General features: G+C 46.7%; 1 protein-coding gene across 4 annotated transcripts in view; it reads left to right on the top strand.

Moving 5' to 3' along the window:
• Positions 1-14,435, top strand: part of ppfia2 (PTPRF interacting protein alpha 2) — a 136,066-nt gene that overhangs the window by 96,804 nt on the left and 24,827 nt on the right. For 3 of the 4 annotated variants that reach the window (XM_071905724.2, XM_071905725.2, XM_071905726.2), the window contains 6 exons: positions 1,115-1,189; positions 5,914-6,024; positions 9,496-9,717; positions 11,223-11,369; positions 13,236-13,370; positions 14,070-14,153. In XM_071905724.2, the coding sequence (XP_071761825.1) occupies positions 1,115-1,189; positions 5,914-6,024; positions 9,496-9,717; positions 11,223-11,369; positions 13,236-13,370; positions 14,070-14,153 (774 nt within the window). The remainder of the gene's footprint in view (positions 1-1,114; positions 1,190-5,913; positions 6,025-9,495; positions 9,718-11,222; positions 11,370-13,235; positions 13,371-14,069; positions 14,154-14,435) is intronic. The other variant, XM_071905727.2, reaches the window with a different exon arrangement.

Below are 14,435 nucleotides of genomic sequence, written 5' to 3'. Positions count from 1 at the left end.
GCATGTACACCAAATGTATCTGACCAGAGATGGTTGAGGTGATCAGAGCTTCAATGTGTCTTGGATGCATTTACACCTGGATTTTATGCATTTTTGCTCTATCCGATAACAATGCAATATCCCGGGACGCATGTTAATTCAAGGTATAAAAGGAGTATCAATGAGACAATGACATAATGGTATATACTCTTTGTTCAGTAACTAGTGTTCATTATATATAAGAAGGGTGAGGTTTGTAATAGTTTAGTTAATGGACTGAACACAGTTAACACCAACCACACAGATGCACAAATTGCCGCAGCGTCATCTGTGTGTTTTTCCTGCTATGATAGATGTTATGTGTTGCCATTAGCCAGCTCTCCTCTAACTGTCCCTACCAGCCTCTCCTCTGCCTCCTCAGAGCCTATTGATTTATGACCTTAGCCCCCTGTATGGTATCACCAGCGCCCCTGTAATCCATTCAGCTCCTCCTCAAAAAGCCATCATTTATAAAGCATCTCCAATGGCATGCTGTTCAAGGGAATAAAAGCTGCATCGGGCGGCTGGCGGTCTCGGGGCCATCCTGAGTCGGGGCCCGGCTCGCCTCTAATCCAGGATCAACCTCCAGAGATCTGACATCCTATTGGGCCGCGGCAGCGCTCGGTCGCCGGGTGGCGCAAGTAATCGCTCCTTCAGCGGCGTGACAAATACAGGAACTCGGAAGAGGACGAGTGAGCCATGAGTTCTCTCATGTCGCAGAGGAAGAGAGGAGGGCAGGAGGGTAGGAGGTGAATCTCCTCCCAGCAACTGGTGCTTTAAAAGCAATAAAAGCTTCGTGCCCCTGGACAGAAGCTTTGAAGTCGCAGCAAAGTGTTATTGTAAGGCTGTGGGAGGAGAGGAGAGCTGCTCCCTCTGCTCTGGCAGTGGGGATTCTGTTTTGCCATGTTAACCCCTGCTTGCTTAAGAGTGGAGCGGTAATAGGAGTCGAGGGGATATCTAAGCAGGATCATAAGCATATCTCCCTGCCGTTTCCTCAGGCTCTTAGCTACCTATCCATCTGAGTGCAAATGCACATGTTAATAACGTGGTTCATCCATTAAGGTTGTGATACATGGTTGGTTGTTTTGCTTTTCAGGTGCGAGAGAGACTACGGGTGTCGCTGGAGAGGGTCTCGGCCTTGGAGGAGGAGCTCACAGCAGCCAATCAGGAGGTAGAAGCTGCAACACTTATGCTTAAGATACTATACGTTTTAATCTCTTTTGGTCTTCTTTGTGTTGTGTTGTATCTTTAATGCAGATACATGGGGAAGTGGGTGGATGGATGGATGGATGGATGGATGGATGGATAATAACATGAATTGCAGACTTATAACAAAAACAAAATAGTGTCCCAGGGTGCTTTCATATTGAAATACTATTGGAAATAATATAGCAACTAAATAAAGGTACAGCATCTTCACTGACAGATTTACAGATTGCAGTGGGTGTGCATTGCTAGCTATACAGGTGTATAGATGGGAGAACATACTGTATATACAAACAAAACATATATACAGAAATTGGTCCAGATGTTCAAATATTCATTGTGAACTATGCACATTATTAGATGGACAGATGGAGGTAACATATGTACACAAATATGAAAACATATGTACAGAAATATGTCCATGGTATGCAGATGTGCATTGTTAGCTATCTCCTTGTCAGATGCAGGTAACATACAGAAATGAGTCCAGATGTGCAAATGTGCACTGTTAGTGCTGAGCAGTTACAGGTGGAAGTAGCATACATACAGACATGCATCCAGAAACATGTTCCGGCTCATAGAACAAAGACATATACAGGAATATGTGCATGGATGCAGATCAAAATTGCGAATACATACTGTACAGACATGTGTCCAGAAATATGTTTTGGCTCACGTACACAGATATGTTCAGAGCCTCAGCTTCAGAGGGAATGCAGAACAGCACTGTGCACGTGAGCGGCTGAAGCGTGGTTGGAGCAGGGTGGACTAACCCCCTCCTCAGCCTCCTGGCTCGGGCCAATGGCAGCGGCAGCGCGGCTCCGGCGCTGCAGATGGTCCCGTTCCAGCTGAGAAACAACCCTCAGGCCGGCACTTCACAGCCTGTCAGACATGCCAGTCTGACACTCAGGCCTAGAATAAAGTCAAGTCGATCAGAGGGAGGGTGGAGAGAGGGATGGAAATGGAGGGAAAAAGCAAGAGGAGGGAGGGGGAGAGGGGAAGGTTGGGAGGTGTGCGGAGTGGGTGGACAGAGAGACAGACAGTGAGATCGGGGCTGGAGAAGAGAGAGGAGGAAATGTAAAAGAGCAAACGGAGACAGCAGACAGAAATAGAGGTGGCAGGTGGGAAAGAGAAGCAGGTTGTGTATGTAGGTGTGTGTGCTAATGAGAGTGCAGGGGTGAGGTTGGTCAAAGCACATCTGACAAGGCATGGACAAAAGGGAGAGAGGGAGAGAGAGAGAGAGAGAGGGTGAGCAGACAAGTCGTAACGATGCATACTGATGGCGACTAGATGCTGGAGTCGCTTGCTTGTGGTCTGAATGCGGGATTAGCAGGCACAGGATCTCATCAAGAACTTCCCGGGGCAGATTAAACCACTCAGGGGATGGGAGGAGAAAGAAAGAGAGAAGAAGAAGAAGGCAGGCTAAACAGTTAAAAAGTAATGTGACAGCGCGCCGGCTCTCAAACGCTGTCCTCCTGCTGTCATTTTTCTTTTACAGGTTTGTGCCTAGATAAAGCCTGTGTTTTTTTTACTGAGTTGCATAGTCCATGAGAGACATTTCACAAGAGAACGTTCCTCACATCACACAGCCAAGGTTATGCGCATTCGCGAGGCCGTCCCTACCAAACGGTTAACATTGTGCGTTGTCAGTGTGGCAGACGGATGAATGATTGGACCTTGAGGAAGCGGCGGAAGCGGCTGTTTAACTGGCTTTGCTGAATAGAAACCTCCACACTTCAGAGGCTCCAGGGAGGCGGGCAGAGCCAGGAGCCAGCACACCGCTAATTGATTTGAGATGGAGGTCTGCTATAAGACCCCTCTCCCTCCAGGGGTTTTAGAGACCGCCGCCGCGCCTGATGACATCAGCGACCTTTGACCCCCGCGCGGTCACAGGTGTTTGACACTGATTACCGCCACTCCTCTCGAAGCTGATTACTCAGATATTGCAATTTGTTATTACGGAACATGCCGCAATAGAGGCTGCAAATGGATCCAATTGGAATCTGGCCATGGGTAAATTGAAGTTGATAAGCGCTCCCAAAAAAACCCTAGGGAGTCTGAGCCGATGCTTGTAATCCAGCAAATGGTCAGGTTCATCTAGGGAGCGGTCTAAGCTAAGTAAGATCCAAGACCTTGTTAGGAGAAACATGGAGGGTAGGAGGAACATGTTGCTTTCTGTGTTATCCTGTCTGCTCTAATGCTATGGCTAACCTTCACATCTTTGTTAGAGAAATCCCAAGGCATCACCCACCCACTGCATGGAGAAATGAACACATTCTTCACATAAAACCCAACAGTGTTTTTCTGTTTAAGAATGGTGTGTGTATATATATATGTGTGTGTGTGTGTGTGCACATATGTTCGCTCCAAAGTGTGTGATTGATCGTAATTTAAGCGCACTGCACCAGAGACTTACATGCCCCAGGCTTTCACCTTGACAAGATCAATCTTTTATACACTGGGAAACCCCCACTCCTCCTCCTCCTCCTCCTCCCTACATGTTTGTCCAATCTCTCCTTCATCCTTCCCCTCCGTCACACTAAACCTGACAGTTCTCTCCGTCCGACATAGCGGTGTCAAAGGAAGATAAGGAAATCACGACGCCGCGCAGCTGAAAGCCCGTCTCCTGCTCTGTTCAGCCCTGCTGCCTTCTCTCCTCTCTCCTTTGATGAGAGGTAGATCAACAACATCAAAAGGAAAATAATAGGAGCAACGTTCGTTTTGTATCTGGAGAACTTCTCCTTTCTCTAATTTCGTTTGTGGCACTCCATCATTTGTTCTGCCTTTATGTCAGGGGTTGTGTTAGCGTTTGATCTCGGCGCCGGAGAAATTACAGGCAATCTCGGCGCAACGCTACAGAAACATAAGGAGGCATAATTGTGCCCTCATTAAAAATAATGGATAGCGACGTAGGCAATATGCAACGGCGAGCAAGCCTAGCCGCTGCCAGTGAGTTCTCAGACTGGAGGAGTTAATGTCCGAGCTTAATGTAAGGCAAGTCCGTCCGTTGTGACTGGGAGATAATCGTCTCTCCTGCCCTCTGCCCCCCGCTTTAAAGAAATCCATCCATCAAGCATGACTCTGTCTCTGATGTCAGCGCGGGGGCAGGTTAGGCTTTGAGTTTGAACTAAAGCATTTCAAGTCACTTTTTTTTTTTTTTAATCATTTTTATCAACAAAGATGTCATTGATCGTCCTCCATGAGGAGAGAGCGGCCATGCTTCCTTCACTGTTTTATTCACTGCAAATATCTGTGGCTCGAGAGAAATGCAATTTTCTCCCTCTCACCGGGGTGTTCGCATACAGAGTGATACATTTCAGAGAGCCACAATTGATCTGTTCTGAACAAAAATGACATTTCAATAACTGTAACATTGATGCAGTGTGTGCTTTTATACTGTAGATAACACTCCTTTTGCTTGTTTACTGTAGAGCATATATTGTGATTTGGATGAGGGATATTTGTCTAAATCTAGTGGCAGAGATACCCAGGTCACCTGGAAATCTGTCTTTCATTGAACTCACCAGTGTCTCTGGGAGGGAAACAAACATGCTGATTTGAGACAATCCTGGGTGATTCAGAGATCAAAGCATTCCCAAAGCCTCTGAGCACTCATATAGAAGAAGCAGCAGGTTGTAATTTTAATCACAGCAGGCATCCACATGGATTTATCCATAACGCTGTAGTTGTCAAAATTTCTCTGCTTGCACCAAAGAATATTACGAGTGGAATAACGTTTGCTTTCTTGAAACTGAGGGGAAAATACATGCTTGACTGATGCTGCCATGCCACAGAATAGTGACGGTTCATTTGAGTGTGTATTGGAATACCTATGGCACAAATGATGCATGCACACACACACCAGCTGTGTCATTTACTATGTTTCTGTTGTATTTCCAAAAGCCACACTTAAGCCATTACTTTTATGAGAAGGAGGTTTCTCCCCCCCCTGCAACAAAAATGACATCCATGTCATTTTTAATGGTTTGTATGCTGCAAATTGCTGCCTTTCCCCCTTAAGTTTCAGGCTAGAGGGCGGGAGAAGAACACGCGGCACCACAAAGTCTCAGCCCCGTCGCTGTTGTTGTGTAAAGCCATGGTGTAAAATTGTTTATGAGATATATAACGATGCATCCTGAGCCGTCTGCGCTGTCCAGGAAGAGGTTAGCCGGCAATTTGGACGATTACAGCCGAGCGCAGCCTCTACCTGTCTGTTCCCCCGTCACTCGGAAAGCGATAATCACACGGTGGCTGTCGAGGAAAACCCTAATTATTGTTGTCGTCGGTCGCCCCTTCGACGGGATTATGGCTGTTGCTTCAGGTGATAAAGCGAGGCACAAGGTCCGCCGAACACGATAATTATAGTGATTGTGTGAGCGCTTCATATGCTTCCAACTTCATGTTTGTTAACGCCGTCTTCCAGAAATTCCTACACAGGCTGTAAAAAGGGTGATGCTGTAATTCCCTGGAGGGATAAGAGGGAAACATTACTAGATAACTGAGAGTTCCAACAATGCTTTCATACTAATGTCAAAGCGTAGAGGAAATACAGTAATACATGTTATACCTGTTGCATCTGGCCCTGAACCATCTCAGCTCTCTGAACCAGCAGCATCCACTCTGTGTGTTTGTATTTGTGTGTGTGTGACATTGTGTCTGTTTCGGCTCTAACCTCTCTGCTTCCAACAGATCGTGGCCTTACGGGAGCAGAATGCCCACATCCAGAGGAAAGTGGCGTCGGGGGATGGAGGAGAGGACATACTGGAGGGCAGTGAAGCTCAGCAGAAGGTCCACGGCAAGGTGAGCATCCTCAGTAGAACGTGAAAAATGCACTTTTACTCTCTCCATGTGATTCGGAAATATTTGTCTCACCAACACGTTTTGGTTAAACCTTCAGCAAGGTGCAGAAGTAGGAATTCTTATCCAACAAGTATTTGATGGACAGCGAAGTGCAGGAAAAGTTCAGCGTCAACCCAAATGGGCACATCATTTGCACAATATGATATTATGGCATGGTAGAAATTCATATAAAAACAGCTTTGGAAACTGTTTTGAACTGAATATTCAGGTCCCAGTTTCACAAAATGATGCAGTTAGCAGCTACAATCTACTATGGATATAGTCTCAAAATTCATTTATTTCATATATACAACATTATATTAAACATTCCTATATTCTATCACCTGCTGTATTTGACATCAAAATGGTTGCATGGTACCCACTGCGCTGGTTTTACTTCCAGTATGAGTTCCCCCTGAGCCCACAATGGCGTTTTAATTGCCAGCATGCAAACAGTATATTCTTAACAAATTGCCAATCTTCTTATCAGGCTTTTACAATATCTTTGGTTCACTGTGCGGGCGTTCTGAAGGACACTCACAGTCAGGCGGACGTTCTTGCCGCGACCTCGACCGTTCCCATTATGCAGAAGCGCTCATGGATCTGCATAGCTGCATACAAATTGCCCTCTGATTATTAATTTACAGGGAGAGGTGTCACCGCGTCCACACTTACCAGATGAAGCGGACGAGACAAAAACCAAAACCGTGCCGTGAGCATCAGAGCCCCAAAGAAATCCTTTAACGTGCAGACGGCGGCGTCTATAACTCACACAGAATACCTGAGATAGGTAGATCAATGGAGATGTGATTACTTGACTGGTCTGCTGGAAGTGGGGAGGGGTGTGTGAAGAGATGAAGAGTGGGTCGGGCTGACGAGGTGACAGCTCTCCGTGCGCTGTGTGTTTTTCTGAAGATGAAAGGAGTGTATGTGAACGTGTGTGTGTGTGAGTGTGCGCACCTTCAAAACGCACGTTCTCCCGGTTACGTGATCGGAAACCACTCCCTTGAAGTGAGGCTAGCGAGGGCTAGTTATTCAGTGTCACTGCGCTCAGAGGGACTGACAAGGTAGTGGCAACAGCTGCCATCCAGCGGGGGGAACGACACGCCTGATCTGCAGGACGCACTGCCTCCTGGGAGCAGGGGCCTCTCCACCTGATTGGAGAGGTACACACACACACGCACACACACACTCACTCCCTGGTTGTCATTCATGTGACGGGTGGAAAGAGGCCAACGAGTGGCAAGAGGGAGGAGGGGAAGAAGAGATGAAGGAAAAGAGGAGAGGCTTACGGAGTTCTCAACCCCATAGCACAGACCTGGATCCACCTAACAGCCAGCTAATGCAGTCTGACAGATGAGGCCTGTTGCTTCATTTTCCTCATTTCACACACACATCTGCAGCGCTTATCATGCTGGACAGCACTGCAGGTCTTCATTGCCCAAACAGCTTTTACTGAAACATTCTGGACCCAGCTTACTTATCACTGTTGTAAAATGATAACCCAAGATAGTGGAGCTGAACAATTAATCGGAAAATAATCGAAATTGCAATATGAACTTCTGCAATTTACAAATCGCAGAGGCTGCAATGAATTGCTTAAGAGAGAGGGGCGTCCAAACTGGATTTCTAAACAAGGTGTTTTAGTGCTCCGGGTAATCTTTGGTCCGTGAATCAAGAACTATATGCAAACTCAGTAAATCCTGCACACTGACATCTATTTTTTTTAACAAAATCACTTTTCTTTAAACAATTAAAGTTCTAAAAAATGTATGACAAGAAAAACGTGATGATATGAATCGCAGTTTAAATCGCAATCGCAATATTCTGTCAAATAATCACAATTCAATTTTTTTGTCAATATCTTTCAGCCCTACAAGATAGTTACAAATGTTTTTTGACTACACAAAGTCTTTGTGATAGGCAGATATATATAATCAAATCTCATTTTCAGCTGGGAAAATGGACAGCTGTCATCGATCTTGTCATATAAAATGAATCTCCTCATGTGGATGCATGGGCTTACTAGGCTAAACTCTGCGTGGATCACCCCTAAAGAAATAACAGATTGGTCATCTAAATTCCGCCACCCCTAAAATAGTGAGATGAGACAGTCAAACAAGCCACAGTTGTATAGCATGCTATCTCTGGGAAAGTTAAGGCATTTTTTGCACTAAAGCAGAGGACAAACTGCTAAACCCTTAAAGTTGGTCCATTTTGAGAGTGGCCCAGACCGGAGGGTGCGGGTATTAAAATCGCCGGTGTGATTTAGTGGGTCCTGTTCCCCGCACGGGTGAATCATTGATCACAGGCAGCAGGCACAGAGGCCCAATTAGGTTTGTCCTCACAGATGGATGGCTGAGGATGGGCAGCTGGGCCTGATACAGCAGAGAGAGAGAGAGAGAGAGAGAGAGGGAGAGAATACAGAGATCACTTTTTCTCTGTCTGCATTCCCACCTACCTTTACAATAATCTCATTGCAGCATAAAGAACTGGTATATTATTTAGACGCTGCAGTGGGATTGTCAGAGGGACTGTGTTATTTAGGAGTGATAATAAAGTTGATGTTCTTGCCTCTAAACCTCTAGACCTTGGATCTCTCTCTCTCTCTCTCTCTCTCCCTGGCACCCCCTCATTAATCTACCTCATGCAGAGACCCTGGGAGCTGCACAGAGTGAGGACTCAGTGAAACCTAATCATATTACTAATGCAGGTGTCAAAGCAATCTCTCCAATGCAGTCTGGAATGATTCTTACAGCGCCTCAGTCGCCCGGTCTTTGTCGCCATCCCAAAATTAAACCAGGAGAGAGAGCCAAACCTTGAGCTCCTGAACTTGAATTTATTCGAGCGCTAATGTGTCTCACTCTCAAAAAGAAGAAATGGCATCTGAAGTGGGAGCGAGGCTGATTTCTCAAGGCCCACTTCAGCGCTCGGTGGGAAGCCGGGGCGTGACGGTAAATCAGGAAATTGTTTTCTTCACCTGGTTCATCAGTTTCAATCTCGCTGATATACCTCCTCTCCTGCATCCTGGACTCAAACCGCTGCTTCTGTTATTGCATGTTGCCAATTATTTTAACCTTTACTTGGCACCGTGGTCCCATTGAGATTTAAAGGATCTTTTTGCAGGACAAAGCTGTTTAAGAAAGCGGCGTCAGTAACAAACCATCCAAAAAATGTACAGTAGAGTACACAGAAACGGAAGTAGAACAAAATAATATAAGAAAAATGATCTCCAGATTTCATTTGTGAAATCCAACCTAGACCACATTTCCAAATAAGTATGATATTTATTGGGATTTGCATGTTTGGTCCACCCTCACAGATGAACATGTTGTTGCAATATGTCATGTAGCCACTGGGGGCATTAGAATTCATAGCAACTTTCAAACATCTAACCCTGACCCTACCCTTCCCTGATTCCTCTCCCCCCAGCGTCTGTCCAACGGCTCTCTGGAGTCGGCCCACGAGGCGAGCCAGGTGGTGGAGCTGCAGGACCTGCTGGAGAAGCAGAACTACGAACTGGCCCAGATGAAGGAGCGCATGTCCTCCCTCTCCTCCCGCGTCTCCGAGGTGGAGCAGGAGCTGGAGACCGCCCGCAAGGACCTCATCAAGTCAGAGGAGATGAACAACAAGTACCAGAGGGACATCAAAGAGGTGACGGTGCAGCGTGCGCCCGCACACACACACACACACACACACACAATGAGGACAGGGAGAAGCGCACACATACACACACTTGCAAGGGAATAACAGTCGCAAGAGAGACATCAAAGAAGGCAGTCACTTAACAAGCTTGTATTAGCATACACTTTCACAGTCTCTCTCTCTATCTCTCTCTTTCTTTCTTTCCCTCTGTATGTGGCTTCTCTCTCATACACGCAAACACACACACATGCACAAATGTACACGCGAAGAGGGGAACCTAGTAGGCTATATAAACAGTTCTCAAGGACACATACAAACACTGAGCATGAAACAACCTCCGAGCAAAGCAAGCACTGCATCTGCCGTCGGTCGCTCTTTAAAAGCCATTTAAACCTCTGAAGATGGAGTGTAGGCATATAGAGCGCCAACCGACCAGAGTCACACAGCCACTTTCCCGGAGAAATTAGGTTCGTGCCATAAATGGGCAATTAAGAGCACAATCATAGGCCCATTCAATATGTGTTAGAACTGTCTGTGTGAGGTGAATGCCAATGCAGAGGGCTGAATATGAATATGAGCTGATCCCCCGTAGCCCCTGGCTGAGATTGCTATTGATTGCTAACGATGCAGGCAGAGGCAGTGATTGTGGCCTGGCAAATGTGCGCTGGCCCTATCAGATAGACCCGGTGTTATTACCACGCGCCGCCTCGACTCAGCGTTCAGTATTTTTATCAGCGCTATGGGTAGCTAAAAAGTTTATGTGCTTACGTGTGTGTGTGTTTGTGCATGCATGCATGGGCGATTCTCCATACAGGAAATTAACTCTCAGAGCTTCTGAGATAATGTCGTAAGCTTGTATCACAGCGCCAGAGTGAGATACAAGATCGCAGCGCTGTGTCTCTCCTTTATGAGGCTGTATTGTTTCTCTTATTTGGTGTTTGACTTCTTTCTCGTGTATGGAGCTAATTTACTGACAAAAGATTTCGACGGACAGCTTTACTTCGTGAACTTGCAGCTTTGCTTTGTACTCAAATTTCAGGTCCGGTGGTCGTGCGAGGGTTTCTGCACGTGCAAAAGATCTGTAGCTGTGATTCCAGTTTAACACGAGTTTTGTACTAATCGCTCCATTTTGTAATCATGCACCAGCTGTTTGTGCTCGCATTTAAGGTCACCCATGGTTGCACACAAGTTTTGCATACTTGTAATAATGCATCAGTTCAAATCAAGCTTGTGCAGATATTAAGTTACAAGTATGCAAAATACATTTGCGAGTAGATAAACTGGAATTACAGCTACAGATGTTTTGATTGCAAGTGTGCAAAACATGCGTACAACCACAGAAGCTGCAAATTCAAGGACAAAGCATAGGTCATTCAACGTGTTTTTATACACCTCAAATGCATGTTTCAGTGGTAGAGAAATCGCCCCAATGCTTACATAAGAAGCCCCTCATTCCTTAGTCATGTTGTTTTTTTGGCATTCTGCAGCTGTTCTGACTGTGTGTCTCCATGCAGGCCATGTGTCAGAAGGAGGACATGGAGGAGCGGATCGTCACGCTGGAGAAGCGCTACCTGAGCGCCCAGCGGGAGTCCACCTCCCTGCACGACATCAGTGACAAACTGGAGAACGAGCTGGCCAATAAGGAGGCGTTTCTCCGACAGGTCTGTCAAATCAAAGGAGTTCCTACATTGGCGTAGTGCTCGGTAGAAATTCATCTCTCTTCTCTCTTAGCTCCAATGCTCCTATCGACTTTAAAAACATCCTTGATAGTTTTAATGAACCATCGAACTTTGAATTGTTCATTTAATCATTTCAGTCACCATTTAATCTACACAAAATGAGTTGTGGGTCCTTGGGTCCTGGTGCCTGTTATGTGTCCAATGAAATAGACCATTCATAGCTGAAACGCCAGACATATTCGCTGCAATATTACTGGATTTGAAAAAGAATGAACGGTGCTCACGGCTGGTTGTGTAAGATAAATAGTTCATGCCACAGTTTAGAGCCGTTCCATAGAAGTTTGGCAATGAGAAAACATCTTGACATTGTGTTAAATAATATCAGAGGAAATTACTCCTTTGGAAAATTGCACATGGCTGGAAGTCATCCTTATCAGTCATGTAATGCTGTATGATGGTACGGATGAATTCTCCCTTTGTGATTCATTGCAATCGGTTTGATAAATTGCCTGCCCTTAAAAGTTTGAGAGACAGTTCCATGAGCACATACACATCCACCAGCTGAGCTCTGGAGGGATAGAATGCAATACTAATATGAGCGAAAAGTAATCATAGGGGCACACATACAGACACACAAGCACCAATCTGCATTGCTGGGCAGAAAGTTGCTTGTGCACCGTGAGAAATAGACACCAAGCAATTTCTCGGTTAAATTATCTACATAATTTTATTTCCGATGCAACGTTTGCCCTTGGCTTGTGTACGGCATCAGTCAGCCGAGCCCCTGGCCACAAAAACAACCTCATCAAGGTGACTACAGCACCTCTCTACTCCACAGAATGAACGCCACTGCATCCAGAAACCTCCTCAGAACATACAGAAATAACCCTAAAGCCTTTGGGCTTGAGCTCCGCCACCGCACACAAACACTCTCCTCGCTGGCTGCGTAATGAGTTTACTTGTTGTCGTGCCAGCAGCCGCACCCCGGGGTCTGGCTACTGATGTTTGAAGATGACTCGTTCAGGGGTGCAGGGGGTGGGCGGCGATACAGAGGGTTGAGGCAAAAATGGGAGAGGAAAGGCAAAAAGATGGATGGAGGGGCACCTAGGGAGGAGAGAGTGTGTGCTGCGCTCCCCAAACGCATGCACACACACACACACGGTCACGCTTCCCCAGTGTGATCTATAACACCGACGGGATGGGGAGACTGGGTACAGACAGAAAATATCACACACACACACACACACACACATACAGGCAGCAACACAGCCCCGGCCCACTCCAGTCTAATTATTGCATATTGAGCCAGGCCCAATGCTTTGGGGAGCAGAGCATCTGGCGCTGATGGCGAAGGCTGCCAAGCCGTCCCCAAAAAACAGAGAGGCTTAGAACTGATCTGAACCCGGAGCAAGTCAGGGAGACAGTAAAAGTGTCTTAGCACGCAACTGGGAAATAGTCATTTAGTGGCAGTTTCATTTAATAGTGAGTTTGAATTTCGCCTTTATAGTGGCGAGTACACTGAGTGCCTCATCAAGGCAATTATATACAGATCTGCTGTGTACAAGTTGCCACTGTCACTCTTCAGTCTTCAGTAGCCACGCCCACTAAAAGACAAATTTATGTTGAGTTTCACGTTCTTGCCTTCCAACTCCCCTCCTACACGCACACAAGTCCAATTCCATTATGTCATGTTATGATAGAAAAAATGTCCCAATAATTTGGCATCCATGAGGACAAAATCGTTAAGAGGACAAAAATGCAAATAGGCAATATCTAGTAAAATGACTGAGATGGATTATAAAGGCTGTACTGAAGAATGCTTGTGTGTGTGTGTGTGTGTGTGTGCAGATGGAGGAGAAGAACAGGCAGCTACAGGAGAGGCTGGAGCTTGCAGAGCAGAAGCTGCAGCAGACCATGAGGAAGGCCGAGACGCTGCCGGAGGTCGAGGCCGAGCTGGCCCAGAGGATAGCGGCCCTCACCAAGGTAGGAAGACACACACACACACACACACACACGCACACACACTGTTGACACTTCCCACCAGATGCCCTTATCTTCACATGTTGCTATACCTATGTATTTGTGCATGTCACCTTCTCATGACGTTTCAACATGTCCCTCTCCTCTTCCTCGGCCACATAGTCTGACTCCAGCTCTTCTTCCTCCCCCGATGATTATCACTTTGTTATGGAAGCTAAACTCCAAGACATGAACTCCATTCTTAGGAAGGTAGTCCCACAGGGCGTCACAGCTATTGCCAACTACTGTAGACAGCAGATTTCATTCATTTATCTTATTAGCGTTTTGTGGCGGGCGTGTTTACTGGGGTTCTGCTCTGGCTGTTCTACCACCGTGGGACAGCTGCATGGCACTTCTGGCTGGAGCTCATACTTGGCAGTGCTGGAGCAGCTCTCTTCCTCTCTCATTCTGTCCTTTGGTGGCCTCTTTCTCTCCATCTTCCTCCTCCGTCACTCTTTGTTTGAACCGGCTCTCCCTCGTTACGCTTCAAAGAATAGATCTCCATCTTTGCGTTTGGGGTAGAGGCTTTGGCTTTGGGTCTCGTCGCCACTGCTTTGCCTTTGTTGCCCTCCGGCTGTTTAAACCCGCAGGTCACCGTGCCTCCCTTTCCCCCCCCATCCCCCCTTCCTCTTCTCTCCTATCTACGCTGTGATCCGTCTGTAGGCGGAGGAGCGCCACGGAAGCATCGAGGAGCGAATGAGGCACCTGGAAGGCCAGCTGGAGGAGAAGAACCAGGAGCTGCTCAGGGTGAGTCAGCACGGCGGCGGCGTGCCAGACGCAGCCGAGCCAGGCGAGGCTGCGCGCTAACCGGGCAGCCGCTCCTGCATGAGCATGACAGCTTGAGGCGGCCGTGATTGATGGCGCACCATCTGATTTACCGCCAATGAAACTTGACCCGATAAAATGTTTCACACGCACCACTGACGCAGTGGTTTGTAAAACGCTCACAGATGACACAATCATTTGCAACTTATTTTAGCCGTAGGGCTAAAATAAGACGCTGACTTCATCACTGCGTTACTGAGAGCA

Source organism: Centroberyx gerrardi, chromosome 24, assembly GCF_048128805.1.
Source record: "Centroberyx gerrardi isolate f3 chromosome 24, fCenGer3.hap1.cur.20231027, whole genome shotgun sequence".
NCBI classification, from domain to species: domain Eukaryota; kingdom Metazoa; phylum Chordata; class Actinopteri; order Beryciformes; family Berycidae; genus Centroberyx; species Centroberyx gerrardi.
This window is presented reverse-complemented; position numbering and strand designations above follow the sequence as displayed.